At 38.5% G+C, this 14,234-nt stretch overlaps 1 protein-coding gene across 5 annotated transcripts in view; it reads right to left on the minus strand.

Annotated features, from left to right (window-relative positions):
• The window catches only part of SNAP91 (synaptosomal-associated protein, 91kDa), a 121,274-nt gene that overhangs the window by 25,169 nt on the left and 81,871 nt on the right, over positions 1–14,234 (minus strand). For 3 of the 5 annotated variants that reach the window (XM_014542658.1, XM_005869944.2, XM_014542659.1), the window contains 7 exons: positions 13,987–14,154; positions 8,276–8,383; positions 7,371–7,637; positions 7,063–7,140; positions 6,827–6,898; positions 6,325–6,408; positions 5,028–5,111 (listed from right to left, as the gene is read on the minus strand). In XM_014542658.1, coding sequence (XP_014398144.1) covers positions 5,028–5,111; positions 6,325–6,408; positions 6,827–6,898; positions 7,063–7,140; positions 7,371–7,637; positions 8,276–8,383; positions 13,987–14,154 — 861 coding nt within the window. The remainder of the gene's footprint in view (positions 1–5,027; positions 5,112–6,324; positions 6,409–6,826; positions 6,899–7,062; positions 7,141–7,370; positions 7,638–8,275; positions 8,384–13,986; positions 14,155–14,234) is intronic. The other 2 variants (XM_014542661.1, XM_014542660.1) reach the window with 2 other exon arrangements.

Raw genomic sequence — 14,234 nt, forward strand, 5'->3', positions numbered from 1 at the left:
GGGCCCGGGCGGGGGGGCGGAACCCCCCCCCCCCCGAGTGCGCAAATTTTTGTGCACCGGGCCTCTAGTCTGAATATAAAAGGTGAGGAGAAATCAGACTATTATAAAGTAAGGAAACCTCAAATTACATATTTATCTTTTGACTACTAGAAGCAAATCATTTCTCTCCACCCCCAGACAAAAGCAGAAGCAGAGCTCATCTGTACAAAAATATGCAACTTGTGAAATGATTTCTTAGTAAGAGCTGAGATGATGTTCTATTATCAAAGAATTTATTACTACCAGTTTTTTTTATACTCAGTTTGGGTATGTATATTCCTTTCTAATCTAGCCGTATCTGCTCTTCTTCAGAAACTGCTTATGAAAAAACCATCAGGAATGCTCAAAAAATATCCTTAAGCTTGCATTCCATAAAACCAATTTATAAGTTTGAAAATGGCTCCCACTGAAATTCTTTGGTTACTATTTTCTAACGCAGATAATAATGTTCAAGTCATGTTGCTCCTGGAAATTGATATGGATTTGGGTTTAAGCTATCCTTGCATATGTATAAAAAATTGTAATTTGGAAAGTTGTTACCTATTAGAAGGTGGTTTTTAAAGTTCACTTTAAGTGATTTTAGTATTTGAGTGACATAAGCATCATGGAACTTTCCTAATTGAAGAAAAGACATTCTTTATATTTTTAAGAACTAATATCAGTCTGAAGCAAAGATAGGCCAACAGTAATTATTTTTTTGTGGATGTGGCCATTTTGGTTTTAAGGAGGTAGGCTGTGTTAATGCTAACTTTTTGGAAACATCCCACACCTCTAAGTTGGAATATGGCTGTGCTTATTAGGCAATTATTCTATGAGGTGCTTCTTGTTACAGGTGAGTGTGGAGACAATTGTACTTGATGCTCAGCTTCTTAAAACTTGGCCAAGAAAAGACAACATATCCTAGAATCACATCATATTAGTGTTGGGAAGGGCCTTAGCATCATCTGATTCAATCCTATCTTTCCATGGCTGGAAGAAATGGTGCAAGAGAAGTTAACACACCTACCCATGAGGCTCACCAGGTGCCAGGCACTGTTCTATGCATTTATTAGGTTGAACCACATGAATTTCCTATATTGGACCATTTTGGTCCTACAACAGCAGCAATTTTATGTTGTTCAACCTAAAACATACTTTAGCTAATTTAATCCTAACACCAACCCCATGAAGTTCCACAGATGAGGGAACTGAGGCCAGAGAGGTTAAGTAATTTGCCCAAGGTCAATGATAGCAAATGCAGAGCCAGGATTCCACACAGGAATCTTCCAGATACTTGTTCATTGTCATACTACACAGCCTCTTTCCCACAGTCAGAAGTAATGCCAGATTTGTACCTTCCTATAGGTTTATAAATTTGACAAAGATCTGGGAAGATGACTTTCTCTATTATACTCAGTTGTTATGAAGTAGGTGCCCTCACAAACCTAGCTTAATTAAAAAGGTATAAAGTGACATAAAACAATCAACTGATTATCTTAAAGGAAAACCTATTGCTATACTCTTAATGAAGAGCTAAACAAGAAAATTATAGACATTAGTAAGAAGTTTGGGGAACTCCTTCTGTTAAGTGAAAAGTTTTAGGGTCCAGGAATAGAAGCAAATAATAAACTGAAACCACTAATCTTTCTTTCAATATGGTTATAAATTACATTAAGAAGAAAAGTATTCTATGGAATTGAAAATAAGGTAGTAATCAGTAGGCTTCTGAATGTCTTGCAGGCATATTTGAACTTTACTACACTATATCTGGATCGCTCAACCATCTACAAAATCACTGCCTTCTATCACAGATGATTAGTCTTACAAATGTATCTTTCTCAAAGGGAACAGCCTATGCACTTAATGAAGGTTTATTAATGCAGACATATCAAAACCCATCATATTACTTGAGTTGAGTGAAAATTTAAAACTATTGGTAGTGAAACACACTCTCACACAGTCTCCTTACCCACATGTGCTCCATTATGTTAAAGGTGGTATCATTTCAATTAATCCCAGTGGTACAACCAGTTCTCAACACATTCCATTTATGAAGATCAATCTGAGCTAGTCAATATTGCTAAGAATAATAGCCTGAGACATTTTGTCTGACACTTTCAGACTGTTTTCCAGCCCCACACAGGATGAAAGTATTGGCCCTCTGTAGACCTTCCCATTTAGTGAAAATTGTTAAGTTATTAATTCAACACTGAACATTTTTATATTTTATATCCATTCAAGGACTTCTATGACTCTGCTAAAAAAGTAATTTGTGTCTTGTGATTAGCAGACAATGTAAAACTACAAAGAGCCTCATAAGGCTGGTTCATAACTTCCCCGCCTTTGGAACTAAAGATAGGATGTGACACATTCCTTTATTAGCACAGACTTATGGTGCAGTCACCTCAGAATTGTGTCTGTTAGGGAAGAATATGGTTTTCCTGCTTGATGTCAACCTCAGAAGTTAGGCATATCCTTCAACACACCTAATCTCCTTTAATAATGCATTTTTATACCCATCATCCAGGAATCTGTCTGTATCTTTCAAATCTCTATATTTTCAGCTGGTATATATTGAGAGAAGTTTGCCAGCTGTATTCTTCACTGTGTAAAATATTAACCTTTATTTGCTATAAATTTAACTCTCAAGTTTCCAGCCAGACTCTGAGATATGCATAATATCGGCATCCTACCAGTAATCTCAATGACTTGGAGAGAATACCCAGAGAGAAAGAACGACTTCCTGCAATTCTGCAAAAAGCCAGAACATTTGATTTTATTCATACCATTTCAATCTTAATTATAACTTCAAAGCAAAAATTTATAATCACTAATCTCATTTAAAAATTGACAAGGTCATTTCCCCTCAAAGGCATTTAAAATGATGCTGTTTCTGCAGCCTGTTAAAATCTTATTGCTACAGCATAGTTTGTGCTAACTAATTAAAAACATATTCTTCCATTTACAGCCTGTTAAATATCTGAATTAAGTGTACTGGTTTAGCTAGAGCTTAAAGTTTCTGTGACCAATTTGAAGCTGCTATGAAGAGTATCTGGACCAGGAGAAAAGTCAGATAAGCTAGTATTTTTTTTCCCCACCAAGCAACCAGTTGTGGTTTATGTTAAATGCACAGCCTCTTGTTATATCTACAATTTCCAAGTCCACAGTGGAATCCTGAATCTTCGTCATTTAGAACAATACCAGCTGGCAGTCACTGGTATGAAGTGGATTTGGCAAATAGGAATGTCTTGTTTGCAGGAAAGGATGGCAAAGACATAAAAGAATGCCATTGCCCCTGGGGAAGATTGTTAAATATCCAGTTTGCATTACTGATGGAAGGGAAGGTCAAGAGTGGGGCTGTAATAACCCATGCAGCCTCTTGAGGAAGTATTTGCCGTCATGTCAAATGTCCTACAACTCTGAAGGTTGATGAGGCCATTACTCACTACTCACCCAAGAATGAATGTTCCCTGGTAGATCTGGTGTTAGCATTGCTATTACACTCTAAAACGAGAGCCAGTCACCCTATCAAAGGCTACATGGCTAGCAGAGAATTTAAGCTGAGAGGCTCTGGACATGGTGGCTTCCCTGTGCTTATGGGACCTATATTCTCACCAGCTTCTCACCGACATTATGACCAAAATGCATCCCTTCTGGTGACTGGGGAGGGATAGAGGAGGCTGCATCTAGGTATCTGAGTCCTCTGTGATGCTGCTGCTGTGCTTCCTCTATGCACCCTTCTAAGCTAAGTCAGAGCGAGGTAAAACAGCAGTGCCCTGTGAGTTGATAACCAGAACCCAAAACTCACTTTTGTGGTCTTATAACTGGCAAGTGCTTTGCCTGCAAAAATCATAATTTCCAGGTCTGGCTATCATTAAGCACACTTCGCCTTGCCTCCAAGAAAGACAACAGTTGGCTTTTACTGTCTTTGAGTCCTTGAAATGTTTCCTTTTATTCTATCTATCCCATCCTAGCAATGAGCAATAATTCTAGGCATCTTGTACTAATCTATTCCACACCATAGTCCTGTTGAACTGGGATTACTCCAGGGATTTACAGATTTAAAAAATGATCTGCTTGTTAACACATTTTGTACCGCTCAGTTTTCTTGTTTCGCATGCCATCTGTTAAGGACCACTCACGAGTGTTCTCGTTTTTCACGCCCATGGAAAAAGGAGCGAATCTAGATACTTATGTAAATTTTGTTTGGTCCCTCTTCATTGAGGAAAATGTTTTACGCAGTACCATACGTTAAAAATGTACTAGGAACTTTAATTGTTTAATTGTTTTTGTAAATAAAAATGTTATAATTATTGAAAAACAACACCTAAAGTGCATTATGATTATTTAAATAACGTGCAGGTTGCCCAAAAACGTGCGGTCCCTGGCGTATGTCTTAGAGATTTCTATGCGGTACGCAATGTGTTAAAAGGTGGCAGCAGCTTCAACCCAATGGTGAAAATCTAAGAGTTTCTCCTAGTGTGATTCATATATTATAGAATCAATGATCAAACATAAGCATATTTTAAAAATATTTTTTATTGATTTTAGAAAGGACTGGAGAGAAGGAGAGGGTGAGGGAGAGGGAGAGAGACATTGATTTGTTGTTCCACTTATCTATGCACTCATTGGTTGATTTTTGTATGTGCCCTGACTGGGGATGGAACCCACAACCTTGGCCTATCTGGATGATGCTCTGACCAACTGAGCTATCCAGCCAGGGCTTAAAACATAAGCATATTAGCTCTAAAGTAAACAAAAAAAATGTGCTAACTAAAAGGCAGATTAGAAGCATCCATGGAGCTACAGTGGTGGCTTGTATACAAATGTGATTTTAAGACTAATTTCATAAAATTCTGGGAAATAACCTTCAATTATATAATGTCTTGTTTTTCAACTTCATGTCTCAAAGAAAACATACACCTTAAAATTTATATAATAGCTGTTACTTATAAAAATATATCCAAACTTAACTTCCACAAAATACCATTTTATTTTAATTTAATTACCAGCTAGTAGGTCTGCCGATGCTGATGAACTAGAAGCAGCCTGAGGTGCAGGTTGGGGTTCAGAAGCACTAGTTCCAAATGCATCTACCCATTATCCATTATGCAGCAAAAAAGTAAAAGAGTGTAAACGGTAAGTACAGTGAGTAATTCAAGTGTTTTGCAGATAAATGCATACATATGGAGCTTTGTAAGGTGAGCTAGTCACCTATGGATATGTGAAATGACAGAGTGAATTGAATTATGCTCTGATAACTTTATTCTCTCAAAACAAAAGAGTGCTATAATAGTTAAGAATTGAGGCCTTTGTAAGAGTAAGATAACTTTTTAAAGGATAAAACTTTGGGGCTAAATCCTGTCATTTATCAAAATAAGATCAAAGTGTTAAGAATTTTGTCCAAAGGTAATAAAACTTTCCCATTTATAACACTATTAAACTTAAATTTTTTTAAACAATTCAAGCAGCAGCAACAGCCCTCTTATACTCATATGTCAAGGTTTCATGCTTATTTGCCACAATTTTTGAGCCTCTGAATGTCAGAAACTGTGACATCTTTGCACCCCTCGTGTACCCTACCCATCATGGCACACAGAGTACTTAGTGTGGGTTTAACTTGCTAACGATAATATTTTAGCCAGTAGATACACACTTATGGGTTTTCATGAAGAAATCACTTCTATCCTACATTTTTTCCTTGTACATTTACTGCTAACAGAAGACTTTAAATAAATCATCCAAAGGAGTAATTCAGGAGTTAATTCAGCACATTTTCCTGCCTTTAAATACCATATACAGGAAGAGGAAAATACATTTAAATCAGTGAAATACCTTCCAATTCTTTGGAAGGATTTTAAAACATCAAACTCAACATAAATAAACTCTACAAAATAATGTATGACATCTAGAGCTTATATGTTCAGTTTTGACCGGCTTGTTTGTTTTCAATTCTGAATTTAGTTCATTTTTATATTGCCTTTAAGAACTTAGAAATGTTGCGTTAGCCAACAGATCAGGATTGCCAGGGAAGAACAGTAGAAAGAAATTCAAATGAGCTGATTCTACATAAGGATGAACGAAAAGTTAAAAACAATCATCTGGAGTTGTTAGGCCATGCACGGAAAATTATGAACTGATGAGGATGAAGATGATGCAAAGAAATGGCAAAGATCTTAAAAACTGGAGTTTACATTCAAGAGATGGAAATGACTTCACATGGTTAAAAAAATGAAAGGGAGGATCTATAAACTATTATGAAGAAAAAATAAGACTGTTAAGTGTTGAAGGAGGAGAGATACGCACCCCCGAAAAGGTCTATCACACCTGAAGAATCCACCTTTGCTGGAGAGGCAGTGGTTGCAGGAGCCGGTGATGCAAATGTATCCACTGCAGTGAAGCACACAACAGGAAACATCGCACGTCACCCAAAGGAAAAGGAAACCGTGAGCCTTGACAAACGGCTCCTTGAGATTTCACGTTTAACAGCAGGCGGTACAATGCAGACAGTCTTGACAGTTAAGGGAAAGCAAATGGATCTAAAAATACACATTTTCCCGAAGAAAATAAAATTTGACATCTTGAGGTCAGAGGTTTCGGTGTGAAAAAAAAAAGTTTTGTCTTCATTGCGTTAGATTTGAAATATTAACCTTCCTCAGTTGGTGACGGGCCAAAGAACGAGATTTTAAAAAGCGATTTTTTTTTTTGGTTAAGAGGACCCAAGACAAACTGCACGCTTTCATATTGCCCTCTCCAAACGTGACCCCCACAGGACATCTGAAGGCTTGATGTGGGCAAAAGGACTCACCCGATAAGAGGTCAGCGGTGAGAGAGCTCTCAGGCACAGGAGAGGCCCCTTGTGGTGGAGAGGAGAAAGCATCTTCCGAAAGGGAAACAAACCAAAACCAAGCAGAAGTAAGTAGAAAGCTGAAATCAAAGCCAAACATCTAACAAATGCATTCACACAGGCGAGTACAAAGAGCTTAGTCACCAACACATTTGGGAAAACTAATGTAAGAGAGGGGTGGGTGGCTTTGGCTTTACCTGTACCGAACAGGTCTATGCTAGGAGCAGCATCCGGCTTGGGCGCTGCAGCGACTTCAGGAGCAGACTCAAATAAATCTAAGACCAAGAACACACATGCCTTTACTCAGCTGGATGCCTGAAACAGCATCACTTTCCAGTTCTGACTTAGTCATCTGGGGAATTCTGACAAACGTAGCACATGGTTTCTAGAGAACCATTCAGTTACCAAGTGGTCATGCAGTGATAGCTGTGGATGCAGTATATCGCAAGTACCAGCATTCACTCCACCAGATGTAATGAGTTCAATGACAAGAACAAAAAATTACCACCAAAGATATCTAGAGCAGGAGGAGCGGTGGTGGTGGTGGTGGTGGCGGAGGTGGTGGTGGTGACGGCGGTGGCGGTGGTAGCAGCGGTAGTAGCAGCAGTGGCCGCTGCAATGGCGGGAGCAGGAGAAGGAGCAGTGGCAGGAACCGGAGGGGCTGTGCTAGCTGTAGGGGTAACTACAGGAACACTGGTCTCAGGTGGCTTCATTGCAAAGAGGTCCAGCTCGGGTGCAGCCTCTGCACTACCTTCGGATGGGGCAAAGGGGTCTTTTGGAAAGGAAAGTGGAGACACATACAGCATCAGTTACCGAAAGAGACGAGAGACTGGCATCATAACTATGGTAAGAGACACCTGACATGGATATTTACCCACTAGCTAGGCATTCATTAGGCTGCTTGGACTAAACTACTGCCCTATTAGCAGGGGTCAGTGATTAGGATGTTTTTCTAAAGAAAAAAAAAAAGAATATTTAGCAGTTACTGCAAGTTAAGAAACCGAAACACATCAAGGTACTTGTAAGATTAGCCTACAGTCTGGCATCAGAGATTGTTATTCTTCAAATCCTTACGTAATCCAATAGCTTTGAAAATACATTAAAACATGCCTATATATTTGAACTCTGTGTTACAGAAGAGTCGCAATATAGCATTAGAGAATAAAAAAAACATTAAGAGGGCATACTTGCACTGATAAAAATTGTCAATCTTGAGAAATTGTCAATTTTGATAAGTATGCACTTCATTGTCTTAATGTTTTAAGTGCCGGCATTATTTAGTCAGCTACGATGAATGACACTTTTTACTCAGAAGAAAGTAAAATTAGAAACACATATGGCCCCATCTAACTACGGCAGTTTCACATTAGGACAGAAAAACAACAGACGGGCTCGTGACTTGAAACCCACCATTTCCTGAACATGCATCAAGTGCCGCGGCTACAGGGGTTGGGGTGGCTGCGGCGGCGGCCCCTTCGGATGCTGCAGGGGCCTCCCCGGGAGAAGCTGCAAAGGCATCTTGGGTGCAGTTTTTAAAACAGCAGAAATTAAAGGAATAAAAAGAGAAGAAATATAGTAAAAGAACCACGTTAAATTGCGAAGAAGGCTCCCTTATACAACATGAATTTCTTAAAACGCATTTTTATGGCCCATGCACTGTTGGTGGTCACAAAACAACTCTTTGCGCCCCTTCATGTTAGTTGCATGCAAGTGGTACAGTGTCGATACTGTGAGGCCTATTAGGACCCAAAAGGTAACAGGATTCTCATTGTATAAGGGCTCTGAGAAGCATGTTTTATGTATCACTAGAGATTAATGGATGTGAAAATTAAAACAAAAGTAACTTTATTATGTAATTTAAGACATTAAACGTTGATGTCCAGGTGCTACGATTCACTACATCACTGTGAGGTCTTTAGTGGTTTCTAGCAACATGATTGTCTTCTTTAATGCCAATAAATTGAAATGTACAACGGTAATGTAAAACAGTTCTAGTTTAAAAAATTTTTTTATAGTCTAGTGCAGGAGAAATTATACTGTTAATACAAAAGGTTTACAGAGTATTCATAAAAGGTAGGTCTTCATAACCCTTGAAAAGCATTTTCAGGTACAACCAAGGGCTGGTTTTAAAGAAATAAAGAGATAATAAAATTAGGGGATGACACCATAATACCTTTATTTTTACTTAAATTTATTGTTGTTTTCAAATATTGTATTGCTCTAGTTATTTGGAAAATAATCTACTTTCACTAGATTAAAATATAGTTTCATGTTTTAAGAATATGTGTTCTTCTATTTAGAGTTAGAAAAATCCATTAAAATACAGGCAGACCCAGTTTATAAATGCCCAATTTATAAAATGTTGATGGTTCCCAATATGTGTTGCTTTTTCCCCCCCAACAGATGATGTTAATTATAGAAAAAAAATCCTGGAGTTTTTGAAGAGCTTCTATGGTTCCAAAGTACAAAAGGAATGAACCATCGTAAGTTGCCTAGAAGAAACTGCTGGGAAGTGGGCACCAACACCCTCCTAGAACCTGTTACAGGCTAGCCTTCCCATCTTAAAACACTGCCTTCCCCATCTACCAGAGTTCCCCAGAACACTGCTTCTGGCCACGAAAAGGGGTTTGTCAGTTACACGTGGGAAACACTGCACAGTATACCCCCTTTCTCAGAGATTTGTGTAGTGTATTAGGCTATAGGAAATCCTACAGTCAAGGCCCTTGTTTCTCTGTTTATCCCAGCACGTTCCAAAATGATCTGACTGCGAAACACATTAGCCATCTCTTGAGGCTCAGCATGAAATTAAGTACTCTAACGAACATTAAATTAGAGACTCACTTGGCTTAAGAGGTCCTTTACAAGAACACAAATATCCCTAGAAGGGACAATGGGACAATCAGTTATTCACATCTTCTAGATTTATGGGATCTGATTGCTTCACTCAGCTACACTGAGGTCAATTAGGGAGAGGCCAAGTAATAATAATGGAGTATGAAAACTACATGAGGAGATAGGGCACACCTTCTTCTCCGGGTGCCATGGTAAGGATACTCTAATAGAGAACTTAGAGCAACATGAAACCCTAAGACGGGGCAGAAGAGCATAAGAAAAGTCTAAGAGGACGTTGGAAGGGCTGAAAACATTTTATCATGAGTCAGGGCTATTTTCTTTCTTTTTTCCTCCTATAAAACTTGGAGCTCAGGCTAATAAAGTGGGAATAGTAGAAACCGTAATAGCAGTCACTATTCAGTGATATTTATGTGCCAGTCACTGTGTAAATATTTCATGTGCATTATTAAATTTAATTCCTACATATCTTGTGATATAGGTTCTACTATCTCCACTTTGTAGATAAGAGAATGGAAGTTTGGAGGCTCAGTGACTGGACCAAGGTCACACAGCCAGCAAATGACAGAGTCAGGATTTGTCCATGAACTCTCTGACTGAGTTGTGTCTAACCACTATGCAACACTGCTATGAGCGATGCCACATCCCACTATATACAATTTCCTCCTGTAAAATGGAATAAACAGCAGTTATATCAGTGTGAGGGGCCAAATAAATATCCACTGTGTGACTTGCTGGCCTCTTTAATGATCACTTATGTGTAAGTAGGTGAAACCCATATTGATAGCTCTATCCACAGGAAAGTAATGTTTTTTTTGGTTGGTTTTCCTATCAGCAAGACATATCCTTTTAATGCTTCTCCTATTTGGTAAAACTTAATATTATAAACTTAACCCACTTACTCCCATCAAAACTTCTCTTAAAGACAGGAGCCCAGCCACTCCAGCCCTGGATGTTCAGTCTTCCCAGCCCAGGAGAGGGAGATACGATGAGGAAGACTGTCCAGCCACTGTCTGACTGTAGCCACAAAGGAACCCTGGGCAAGAACTGTCCAGCTGAGCCCAGTCAGGCCCAGCACTGTGAGAGATGATAACATTTCAACATTGTTTGTTTTCTTAAACTTCTTTTAATGCCTAGCTCTCTTTCATTATCAATGGCAACACTATTCTTCCAGTATTGAAAACTAAAGCGATTTCCAATGCAGTTCGCTCTCCCATGTTACCTATTGGCAGTTTATGTCTAATTCTGCCAAGCCTTACCCAGCACACTCCTCGCTGACACGGCTGTAGCTAGTCTTTTTTCTTCTAGCAATCTAGGAAGCATTTTCTCTCAAGCTTCTTGTAATAACCTTCCTAAATATGTCTAACAGCTGTCGTTTTCCCCATGCTGAACTACTCTCCCCATCTTCTCTCGCCACATAAGCCATCTTTAAATCACATGATCCTTCTCAACAGCCCTAGAGTCACCCTTGCAGCTCCTCTCCGCTCCTAAGGCCAGCTTGTTAACCAACACGCACCAAATCAAGGCAGCCTGTGTGGTAAGTTCCTTGGGTTTCAAGCCACTGGTTTTGTGCTCACAGACTACCAAGCCTCATGAAGGCTTGTTCATAACTTGATACAGGTGATTGACAGGGTACCCTGGTGCTTGTGCAGAGGAATTAGCATCACTATGGCATTCTAGTGCTTAGGAAAACCATGTTATTACAAACTAATGTGGTGTTAGTGAGGTCTTCATAAATAAAAAGTAGAATGTTTTTAAGAATGTTGTCTTTTAGTTTTATCAATATCTTTTAAGTTTTACTGAAATTTTTAAACAGAGCCTTCCAGTGCTATTATGCATGACCACAGAAAGAAGATTTTTATTTATTTTTTTTAAAAAGTAAAACATTTAGTAAAACTGTTTCTGAGAAACTTGTTTAATAACTTATACTGAGATGACTAAAATATTATGTGGGTATAATCTGAATGTTTAAAAATAATAGACATTTCCTACTTTTCAAATGAAATAAAATACATAGAAAATTTAATGCTTTAATATTTCATATCCAAGAAATTAAACAATTGGCCATTTTTTCAGAAGTTAAAATTCTTTAAGCTTATTTCTAAAGAAATCTCCTCATACTGCTGTGCATGCTACATAAAATCTCAAAATGGCATGTTTTAAAGTTGTGTAGACCAAATAACTGGTGGCTATTATTCAAAAGTTCTACCACTTGCCCATTTTAGAGACACAAGATTTTTTAAAAAATGGCCAGATATTGTGGCCAGAGACTCTCATTTAAGTTTTTATTTAAAATCCCATCTCTAAATGATTCCTTATGAATCAATGAAGAATATGAAATAAATTAAGGAATATCACTGAAAACTGCAAAAGAGTGACACACATAGACTCCTGACACATAAAGCCTAGAGATTTTATAGCTGTGAGAGGCCAGTTTTATTAACTATACAGATCAGTAAAAATAACTGATGAGATTTGCAGATGTATGCGCCTGTACTCAACCTCTAGCCAGGTAACTAGAAAGAATAAAGGTGAAATCAAGGGAGAGCCCCATTCTTTGGCATTAATTTATATGATTTTCTGTATTATTAGTCATTTACTTATTTGTTCTAGTCCTTTAAATTTGTATTTTAGGGTAGAAATAATGGCATTATAAAAGTGTTTTCAAACATACATATTTCTCTGCCTGACAAATGTAGTTAAAGCAGAAGAAATGACCAACACAAACAGCATAATGACACAAAGATTATTTCAAAGAAATATCTTTAGCTCTATTATTCTAGAGAGCCATGAGAGAAGCAAGATGGAATTGATTTCTTAGAGGCAATTAGCTCCTTACACATAGCCTGAAAAACAAAAATCTAAAACGCTAAAGGCACTAAATGCTTAAGCACTAAATTGTTGTCCATCCCGTCCCTATTCTCCTTGAAGTTTTTCTGTTAACATGAGCCTATGAGAAACTGCCATACCCAACATCAATAATAGGGGCAGGGAAAAGGAGGGTGTGAAAAAGTTTATTTTATATGTTTAAGCTAACACAAATTTTTGGTCTCCAAATTTATACAGGCATAACTGAAAAACGTTCTCTAGTGGATGATGCTTTATAATACACTATTCAAGAGTCTGCAAACCCCTCCCTCCTCCTTTTTAAAAACAGGTTTCTGCTGTAGGAATGGGAGTGCAAATTCCTTTCCTGAAACAGTGACAATGATGCTGTCTCCTGGAGTGCTCCTTGTCTTAGACAATGTTGGCAAACCTCAGAGACTGGGGTCCGGCATGTAGAACAATGGTATGTGACAGAGTGTCAGAGTAAGTGCCCAGGGGAGGATCTGAATAAACCGGAGCCTGCCAAAAGTCTCCTGCCCTCCCCCCATCATTTGCTTCCTCCAATGTCTTTACCATATTCTCAAAATGCCCTGGGAAAGATGTTATATTATAATGAAGAAACACAAAACTATGATGAATATAACACTACTCGACTTGTACAATTGATAGGAGCACCTTTCCAGGTCTGGACATTAGCACCACGCAGATGGGAATACGTAAACAAACTGGCTTCAGATGGCTCACCAGGTCCAGGCAGATGATCCTGGCAGAGTCTAGGATGTATGACCCACGCCCATAGCTCTAAATCAACTCTGTGTCAGAATTTACATTTGCATATTTTCAATCCTTTCAAAGTCTCACCTACACCTGTTTTTAATCTATGTCAAGAGCTCATTCAAATGATCTCTCAAAGTCCCAGAGCCAAAGATGGTCCAAGTTTTGCTTAGACAGAATACGCTTAAAGTTGCAAAACTGGGCATATCCCCAAACTCTCTTCAGAGTCCTCCAAATCTAAACTCTCTTAGATGATTTTTTTGTCCTAAATCTTAAGAAATAACTTAGGCCAGGATTTCCCCTCCCCTATTCCCCCGATTTTTTTTCCTCCCTGCTAGTGTGAATCTGGCCTACCATCTCTACTGAACATGTACAAAATTAAAAGTATTAGGTCTGGTACCACATTTGCATAGATACTGCAGGGTGGAAACACATATGGGACAAGAGTTCTAGTGGTAATTTCCACTTTGAGAAACGGAAAGTCAACCTCTGCTCTAAAACCACTGAAATTAAATGAAGATAAAGTTGATAAATTTAGCTAAGATAAACAGACATGAATAAACATTTAAAAAATATTTAAACACTCTGACATGCTGTTGAATAATGTACGGACTTTTACATCTCAGCAATCCTAGAAAGAAAATGAAGGAACAGTGATGTGACTAACTAACCTCCGAAGAGATCCACTTCAGCAGTGACAGCAGTAACAGTTGTAGTAGTTGAGGCAGAAGCTGAAGCAGTTGCAATTTCAGCAGCTGTAGTAGGAGGGGTGGGTTCTGATGCAAATGGATCTGAAATCTGTGCTTCAGAGGGAGCAGAGGAAAGTGTAGCCAGAGAGTCTATGTTGCACCAGAGATGGAGAACAGATGGAAGAGAAGAAAAGGAGAGGACGAAAAATACACCAGGTTCCAAAAGATCA

The sequence above is a fragment of the Myotis brandtii genome, unplaced genomic scaffold, assembly GCF_000412655.1.
Source record: "Myotis brandtii unplaced genomic scaffold, ASM41265v1 scaffold31, whole genome shotgun sequence".
Taxonomy (NCBI): Eukaryota; Metazoa; Chordata; class Mammalia; order Chiroptera; family Vespertilionidae; genus Myotis; species Myotis brandtii.